Consider the following 9,271-nt stretch of genomic DNA (forward strand, 5'->3'; position numbering starts at 1 on the left):
TGGTGAACCTAAATAGAGGCTCATTCAGAGAAGTTCTGACAAAGAAGAAATGTAGCTGAATTGGAAAGTATCCATAATATTAAACAGTAGATGGGTTTGTTAAGTGCTACGAGTAATCATGCCAAGCAGCAGGCCGCAGGAATGCAAATTGCCCCTACAGCCAGGAGTTAGGTTAGCAGGTGGCCTCCTCTATTCCCTCAGTGTCAACACTCCTATAAGACGGAGTCCACATAACATCTGGGCAGGCCAGCCACTGCTTTTAATTAAGTGAAATACAGTCACTCTATGTTCTGCCATGTCAGAGAAAAAAAACAAAAAAAAAAAAACGTCAGAAAACGTGCAACAGTACGTATCTTATGTTTGGAGAAGGTCAACACAGTTGTGTAAATAGATATTAATCCTTAACCTAATCCCTACATTTCAAATCTCCCAGCAATCACAGTACCTCTCTGAAATCTGCACAATCTTCAGCACTTTTCTGGAAATATATCCCTAACGAAACAGAAACGGGACTAATTTCAGCTTTTCTTTTTAGACATTTTTGTTACATTGGGGGAAATTTAACTTTAAGAACGTACATTCCATAAACGCGCATGAATGGAAGTAACTCTGTGACGGACACAGAGACAATGTCTGTTTTCCCCGTACAATAACATCACTGCTCCCCCGCAGCATGTCAACAGTTTATGTTGCCCTCGCTAAACATTTATAAATGTTAGAGCACGGTCCGGCCTCAGAATGTAAAACATCCGCACGCCACTAAAAAAAAAAAAAAAAGCACAAAAGGACAGGACCGATCCGTGGCGTTTGGAGGAGTTTCCATTTAAACATACAAGCTTGAAAAATTTGAATTTAAGTAAAAGCAAGCCAGAGAAGAGCTTTAAAGTAGTACATTTATTAAAGTTAAAACTCTACAAAACAAACAAAAAAGTAGAACACAGAGGAAATTTTGACATAATACAGCATTTGTACACAACTTTGTTACACATTTTTGATATTTAACATTATATATGAATTTGGACTGGCAAACGTCCCAAAGAAAAATGAATAGTTTTTATGAATAGAACCAAAAAAGCATTATCCATAATAGACAACAGCTTGAAAAGAGCTTGTTTGGTTTATGAAAAGCAACTTAAATTTATCTTTTCTGTGAATGTAAAATATTTCCAGCAACATTTTTAAATAATTTCCTCACATGAAAGTCTTTACTTTAAAAAAAATCTGTATTTTGTAAAAATATGCTCAAAATAAAAGCAATAGCTTAATAAATTCATTATTTTAACTAATTGTTATTAGATTATTTTGTAATATTTCCTTGTTTTGTTGCGTTTAATGAACAGCATGACCATGGGAAATTAAAAAAATATAATAAAAAACCCTCAACAAGATAAGCACACAGTACTCCAGTGAACTGTTTACAAAATGACATGCAGATAAGGATATATGCCAATGGACACGGATGTTGATCTAAGTGAAATCAACATTTTGTCCTATTTATTAAATATAACATTTTTCAGTGCTATTTTGTGAAAAAAAAAAAGCAGGAAAATAAATTATGAAACCAAACTTTATACACATAATACTGTACATCACATCCCACGGATGTGTTTTCCATCTAATCCAGTTTGCATAAATTAATCTTCTACAGCTAATGGCATCCACAAGATCTGACTACCATGTTTCTGTACTTTTTCAAGATAACATTAGAGCTATCATCAAAGTAAAGGACGGAAATAGCATTGAGCTTTGTTGGGGCGCAGCATGGCTTTGGCACATTGTCAGGAAACATTAAATGGACCTATGAGTGAGAGCAAACATAAAGTGGATTTAAACCAGGAGAAAGAGCACTAAAACTCAAAAAATTTCAATTAACAGAGAGATCTTGAGCTCATTTTATGATTTTGCTGTGATGCTTTCAAGAAAACTCACCAGCGTTTGCACGATTGCATGATTCGTGGCGTTCATGTGCGCGTTTAGAGGAAAGGAGCATTCGCCGTCACAGTAAAAAGCAGCGTAGCCCTCTGGAGCAATAATCCAGTCCTTGACAAACAGAAACAACTGTCACTGTTTTTCCTGCACATGAAAAAGTGCTGCAGATCTTTAAAAAAGGGTGCCTTACCTGCCAGCCCAGGTCTCGGAAGCTGACATAAAGCTCGTGCTTCTTGCAGGCTTGCTTCTGTTCGCTGGTGTTGTAATCTAGAAGAAAAAAAGATAATTGAAATTAAAAAGAATACGACTCATGCTGATGTTATAGCTAGCTCAAAATCACAACCACTTTGGCAATCAGTTTTCCGAGAATGAAATTGATTGACAATTGTCTGAAAAGATAATTGCATTTTTAAGAACTTTTTGACGTGAATTAAACTACTTTTTATAGAATCATTTAGAAACTTTAAAAAGCTTTTTAGAATATCCACACATCAAATGTTATGTATCTACAGGAATATGTAAAATAGATGAAAAGAAAAAAAGTGGATTTTCTAGTTTTTGCAAAAAGCACATTGATTTAAGTAACATTATTATAAAAAGGTTGGTACTGTAATTCAAAGATTTTCTTCAACCATTATGCTAAACACATCCGTTTTGTCATTAAATATACATTGTGAGTGGACACACCTCCAGTTTTTGTCGGCTTCGAGGAATCTTGCCGATTGTTAGATTTATTGCGATTTTGGTTCTTTTTTTTCCCACCAGCAGCTCTGACAGAGCGCAGCAGCACGCCGCTGGCCTTGAAGAAGGCGACCAGGAACGGTTGTTTGGACTGAGGCCCGTTTCTGCCGATGATTCCAGCCGCTTTTATGTTGATACTTCGTCCTGTAAGAAAACAGACAGGAAATTATCCTTAAAATGCAACATTTAAAGGTGTGTTGAACCACTTTCGACTTTTTATTGATTTATTGGCATATTATTTTTAATTTTTTTTAAACAAAATCAGATTCACAAATTGTTTTATGCATCAAAAAAATAAAAAAATAGGACAGGGTGAAAAACCAAGCATCACTTGCCATCTAGAGTCTCCACGCAGAGCTGCAGGCCCAGATTCTGCTGAGGGTTCATCACCCAGTGGTTGCTGGTAGCTGTGATGTCAAACACCAGCCAGCCTCCATCAGACGCCTGGATGTTTTTTGAGTCAAGCAAGAATGTCTCTGCATCTCTGGTGATAAAACAAATAATAATAAAACACTTAGTTTCAAATAGCTAACTGAAAAGGGTACATACATAGGTTATTCCTTACTTTTTTTAATGTAAAATGGTTTAACCAACTTCTTTTTTTTAAGATTTTCTTTCCAGAAAGCAAACATTCATTTTAAAAGAAAGGGTGGAGTCAAGTAATAATACCAAAAAATAAACTTTTTGTTTTAATTTGGGATGTGGACGAAAGAAAAGGACATAAAAAAGCTTTGTAGCTTTTGTCATAAAATCTCCAACTTGAAACAATCCCCAAGAGTTTGTGTGCGTGTTTTTTTATGGACAAAACATTTCAGGAGTTATGAATTATGTATATCTGCTTTTTGTGTATTTTTAGTAGTAATCTTGACATGAGGCATCAATCACAAAGTACCGCTCTACAATTTGCATTGCCTTCCTTTCAAGTGGCAGATTGGATAAGGCAGCAGCTGTTAGGTTTTTGTGGTTACACGGTACCAGTTGGAGACAATTGAGGTTTCCAGCGTGGCCCCAACAGGCTCAGAAGTTGTTCATGTGTCTATTCTATACCAAATAAACCTCCAGATTCCTTCTTTTGGGGGATGTACTGCACAATTTGATCCTTTAAAGAAACAGTTAGAAGCTTATTTTGCTTCAAATTAAGATTATTAATCATTTAGCCTTCTTCAAAAAGATAGCTATTTATTTAAACTTTAATATGGTGACAAAGAGTTAGTTTGTGGATATAACATAATATGAAGAGCAAGAGAGGCATAATCTAGTAAAAGTATTAACCAACTAAACAAAAATAACAAAAAAAATGCACATTTTAACTTTTTATTATTTTATATTAAATGACTTTGATTAAAAACACTTGTGCTTTTACTCTATGTGTATTAAATATGTTTTATTTGTGACAAATTACTTAAAATTGTGTGCAAAAAGTCAAAACTTAGGAAAACCAGACATTGCAAACTAAAACTTTGACATGCATCACCAAAAAAAGAGAACAATAATGAGAATCTTAGTCTCATCTAATTCCCCAGCAGGCCATGATGAAGTCATGTTCCCGTGAGGGTTCCATGGGGTGAAGAAAGATAAATTGTCATTTACAGGTTTAAACTGCTTGTTTCTGTTTGTGAACATTAATTCAGATGGACTGCTCTTGCTGAAAACATGTGTGAAAACATGAACTGTGCGCTCTCCCTCTTTACGACGGCAGAGTCCATTGACTCGGACCTCTTCAAAGCCCAAGGGGGTCATATCTTCCCTTCAATCAACCACACACATTTTGGCAGGCAAATGTGGGCCCACTTATAAGTACACCCTTGTGGATTCAGCTATGTCGTGCCTTTAAACTTCCTGAATATTGTTAAGACAGGCAGGTGGTGGGCACAAGAGTTATCGCGGAAACACCCAAAGGGACCTTTTTCCCCCCTAATATGGGCCCTGATGGCTTCAGCTGGGACGCGGCCAGTTTGGCAAGCAACACAAAACGAGTGATAACTGATGGACTTTCCAAGCCACACAAGTGGCCAAGTTGCTAATGGAGTCCCCTTTATCCGAGGACTATATTTGTAAAGCAGGCATGGTGCTAGTGAAGGACAGCAGAGTTTCAGATAGAAGGATGTTTACTGGAAGTGGAAAGTTTTTACAATGAGAAGACAATGGCTGATGGGGTATTTGTCTTGTGAGAGGCACAGGAAAACAGGAACTTTGATAACAGTTTTGTGCTCTTTGCTATCTGATTTGCAATTTCCTCTTGAGATTTTCTGGATTTCGGATAAGTAAGAAAAGATGTAAGTCCTTTCCAATGTTCTTAAGAGTCACGTGACCACTCTCAAAGTGCTTTAAACCCCTGAACTGATTTGTTCAACGTGGAGATTTCTGATGCAGATATTCACTTTTGTGCTGAAGAAACCCACACGTTAAAACTGGTCATTTCCATGGGATTTTCAAAAATTTGCGTGACTTTTCTGGGTAAATTCTCACTCATTTAGATAGATTCCATCAAAATAGTTGGTAAAAAAAAGCAGCCAACTTGAACTTTTATTATTAAAAACTTGGCTTTCTGATGAAGTGTACAAGAAAAGCACACACATGTTAGAAAAATGAAATGTATTAGATGTATTTCACTAGCTTAAATGTGTTTGTCATCTCACCAAAGCAGTATCTTTCAATCAATAAATCATACAAAAGATGCTTGGCCTTGCTGGGTTGCAGCTAAAAAAATCTACAAAAAAAGGACCTTGTGTTGCGCTACAGTTGCATTTGTTTCCGGGGATTCACTATAACCTTGACTGTTCAGACCTGTCTGCGCAGTGACTGTTTATGGTACATTTTATTTGTACTTTGGGGTTAACTCTTAAGTAAAAGTAGCAAGCTACAAAAAAACCATTGATGCAACAGTGGATTGGATGGGTTCACACCTACTTGTTTTGATACTCCTTGATGACTTGATATATCGTGACCTTCAGGGTGATGTTCTCATAGCGTGCGTGGCTGCGGTCCTTATATATCCGAAACTCTGCTGCAGTTACCGCTTCTCCGTCGGGGATCTGAGTCAGGTCAAAGCGGAACTCCTTAAAGTGTCTTCTTTGTTGAGAAAAATCTTTGTCTTTCTCCACTGCGAAAGAAAACATTTGATATTTCTTATTTTACGACCGCCTAATCCCAGTAGAAACTCTGAGCTCACATCCTGAACTTTCTGTCTGTCAGGAAAAAGTCTGTATAAATGTCCATAGAAAGAATAATTTATCACATCTTCTTTTACATTCGGGTTCCAATACAAACATTTTGACTCCCAACAAAAGCACTTTCCAGTTCATTTAATCAGTCAGCTGAATACAGGTAGCCATTCCCAGACAGGCCCTCTACTGTGTGCCTTACTGCATTCTCCTGCCATGATGAATGGGCTGTCAGTTAAAAAAAACAGGCTGATTTCAATTAAAGACACTTTCGTCTGCTCCTTAAGTGAGAGAAAGGACCAGACAGGATTCTTCAACGTCATGTGAGCGACTACTCTGACCTCCAGGCTGACCTCATACCGACCTCTGCCAGAATCCCTGGAGTGCTCACTGATCCTAAACTTTCAAATCCAAATATTTCTAATGAAATTAGTCACTCGAGATCTTTTTTTGTTGTTTTTTCTGGAGGTTTTTACTTCCTAGAATGAGCCTTTAATGACAACATGAAGGACTGTGAGGATGCCAGCGGATGTTCTGATATCAGTGGCGATATGACACAGTGTTTCCCTGGTACTTCACTGAGGGAGAGCGCCTGTGGTTACTTAGCACAAACAGGTCAGGGGTCACGCCTGACTTTTACCCAGTCAGTGTGTCCCATTATATTAGCCACAGGCTGTAATCTGAAGCAGGAGTGCCATTGAGAGCAAACCTTTTAACTTTCAAGTAAAGATTTAATAATAATAATGACTTCACTCCCCGCCAACATGTTCATTAGATTGAGTTTACTCCATGAGGACAGCAACAACATCCTCAAATGATCGGTGCTTTCTCAGTTATTGCAGTTTTTGACACCTTGGTGAAATTATGATCAGTTACTGTGAACGAATGAAGCTGAATGAAAGCCCACATAGACTTCTCTAGAACAGTTGAGGTCAGCCACTGTAATAAAGAAAGAGCCCCATTGAGCAGTTCACTGACAGTCACCAGAATGAGAGCAGACCTTTCACGGCTGACAGTGTGCATGCCCTGGGTGTAAGTGGAAACAGATGGGCTCAGACCAAGGTGAGTGATTATCTTTTCAAGGAAAGCAACACAAATTCAGCTTTACATGTTTTCCTTCTGCAGCAGCAAACCCTGTCTTACAGAATTATAGCATATTACAGGCTCCTCACAGTATAAATGTTATGCTGCATGAATCCTAACTTGTTATGTGCTGATTTTAAACAGTTGGTGTAATGGGGAGCTGCCATTTTTTATGACAAGTGCTGCAGGAAACAAAGATGGAGCTGTCTCTGAGTTACAAAGTCACAAATCCCGGCATCCATCAATATCACTTCCCTTTTAACAACAACAGGAAATAATTGAGGGCAATTTTCTCAAGGTCAGACAGTCATCTGATAAGCTGCTGTGAACTGCCGGGTTAAGGGTTGCAGCTACTGAAAAAATGAAAACCACACACTCTTTAGCTGTCAAAATGTTGACCTGGATTTTTTTTAAATGTTAAAATATTTCACATCAGAAAAGTGTTTTCAACATCATGTCAGAATACATATATTTTTTTCAGTTCAGCTTGTTTAAACGTGTTAATTTAATATGGCAGCATGACTGGGGATGCAGAATTGAATGTGTTAAGGTTGGAGGTGTTAAAATATCTCTAAAAATGTCACATCATATCTAAATGTTCATTTCGCAGCGTTAATTCATTCAGAACATGTTCGATTGAACACAAATAAAGTGGAGGGATGGGATAGTATTTATCAAAAATAAATCAACTCAATTGAGATGGCATCCAGTGCATGTTGTTTTGATTGAATGTACCTTAATGACTTACCCAAATTGACAAAACTCATGACCATGTCCGCGTCATTGAGAAAGTTGGTGTCATGCGCCGTGCGCAAGGATGGACTGTGCCCCAGGAGAGGAGCCGCGCGGTAAGGCGGTGTCACACGGGAGTACCCGGCGTGCTGGGCATTGTAGTAACTTTTCTTGGAGTGCCCTTGAGCTTTGGCACTGAAGCTCTTCCCTGCGCCCTGGTGCAAGCTCTCCTCCTCCTCCACGGCCATGGCGTTGTACAGGTCGAGCATGAAGAGCGGCGCGGAGGACGCCTGCTTCCCGGGAGAGAATGGCCTGGGACGATGCGGCAGTCCCAGGATTGAGAGGATCTCTCTCTGGATCTCCCTGCGCTCGTGATTGCGCAACCTCCTGTAAATAAAGCTGGAGTGCACATGGTTGTCACTTAAACCGCAGTGCGCGCAGGAGAGGAAACTCAAACAGCTCCACGCCAGTCCGATGAGGTTCAGAGATGTTCGCGCTGTCATCTTGACCTGGAGCTCTCTGGGAGATGTGAAGGTGAACTACATTGCACTAAGTGGAAAAAAAACTTATATATAGGTCCTGCAAATACCAAATCATAGACTTTCCATTTTGGCCAAGGTCTTCAGAGCATGAAGATACTTTGTTTTTAGTAGTTTGACAGATATTTTTTAAAAATCGGCGCGCCTCTTCTATGCGTAAAGTTCCTGTGGAAGCAGAGTATTTCCTGGGTCCATCCAAAGTGTGCGGCTCACACAAGTATTTATGAAGCTGTGACCCCCGTCCCTCACCTTACTCTTCTGTAAAAAAGAAAAAAAAAAAGATGGAAGATACGCCCAGGATGTCGAGGGATAACTTGGAGTTTTTAAGTGGAAAGGAACGTGCGTCAAAAACGAGGAAAGAAAAACAGAGGACTCATATCCCAACTTACTTCTCTTTTTTTCACATGATGTGTATTTGGGTAAAATGCATTTGGGTCCAACCCACAACTAACTTTAGTTTTTGCATCCCTCCTCTGGCGGCCGCAGTGAAACTTCAGGCCGGTCCCATGATAAATGCGGCGGCTCACGAGTGTAAAAGGAGACACTTGAAATCTGAGAGGCCGGCTTAACGAGTCAAAGAATAACGAGAGGCTTTGAATCACCTCAACTTATTATTGAAGTCAGTGTGTTATTAGGAGAAAGCTCCAGCATCACACTGAGTGTCCTGTTTTTCTCACATATTTGGACTTTAATGTGAAAACCCTCAGTCTAAAGGTTTATTTTATGAAGTTTGACTATAAAGTATATGTATGTATATGAAGTAGAAGTATAACTGAATGCTTGTTTTTAGACTAAACTGAAACATATTACGTTTACAATACAAAGATAAAAAGTAAACTTTAGTTATTTTTAGCATAGACTTTTTTATACTTTTTTTATATAAAGGGTAGATTAGAAAAGTAAGCAGATAAAAATCCTAATAAGCCATTACCATGAACTTCAATAATTCTAATGAAGGAAATCACATTAAAGAAATCAACATTTGAAATAAATACAGAAAATAAAAATAAATAACATTTTTTTCTCTTTAGTTTAAACAAAAATAAGAAAATAAGATAGAATTTGAACCAAAGATTTTTAATA

At 38.2% G+C, this 9,271-nt stretch overlaps 1 protein-coding gene across 1 annotated transcript; it reads right to left on the minus strand.

Annotated features, from left to right (window-relative positions):
- Positions 1-9,094, minus strand: bmp5 (bone morphogenetic protein 5). The gene is made up of 7 exons (XM_024297877.2): positions 7,666-9,094; positions 5,581-5,773; positions 3,006-3,154; positions 2,617-2,814; positions 2,120-2,196; positions 1,930-2,040; positions 1-1,798 (listed from the first exon to the last, which is right to left on the minus strand). Exons 1-7 carry the CDS (start codon positions 8,150-8,152, stop codon positions 1,649-1,651), a joined length of 1,365 nt encoding a protein of 454 aa, XP_024153645.1. The 5' UTR covers positions 8,153-9,094; the 3' UTR covers positions 1-1,648.
- Positions 9,095-9,271: the final 177 nt, after the last annotated feature.

This window comes from Oryzias melastigma, linkage group LG15 (genome assembly GCF_002922805.2).
Source record: "Oryzias melastigma strain HK-1 linkage group LG15, ASM292280v2, whole genome shotgun sequence".
Classification (NCBI taxonomy): Eukaryota; Metazoa; Chordata; class Actinopteri; order Beloniformes; family Adrianichthyidae; genus Oryzias; species Oryzias melastigma.

What these genes read in the sequence shown, in the direction of transcription:
- bmp5 (XM_024297877.2), bottom strand. Translation starts at nt 8,152, where the DNA reads ATGACAGCGCGAACATCTCTGAACCTCATCGGACTGGCGTGGAGCTGT. An exon ending in GAAGCCGACAAAAACTGGAG is followed by an intron (nt 2,197 to 2,616) that starts GTGTGTCCACTC and finishes TTTTTCTTCTAG; the next exon opens with ATTACAACACCAGCGAACAG. An exon ending in TCCGAGACCTGGGCTGGCAG is followed by an intron (nt 2,041 to 2,119) that starts GTAAGGCACCCT and finishes CTGTTTGTCAAG; the next exon opens with GACTGGATTATTGCTCCAGA.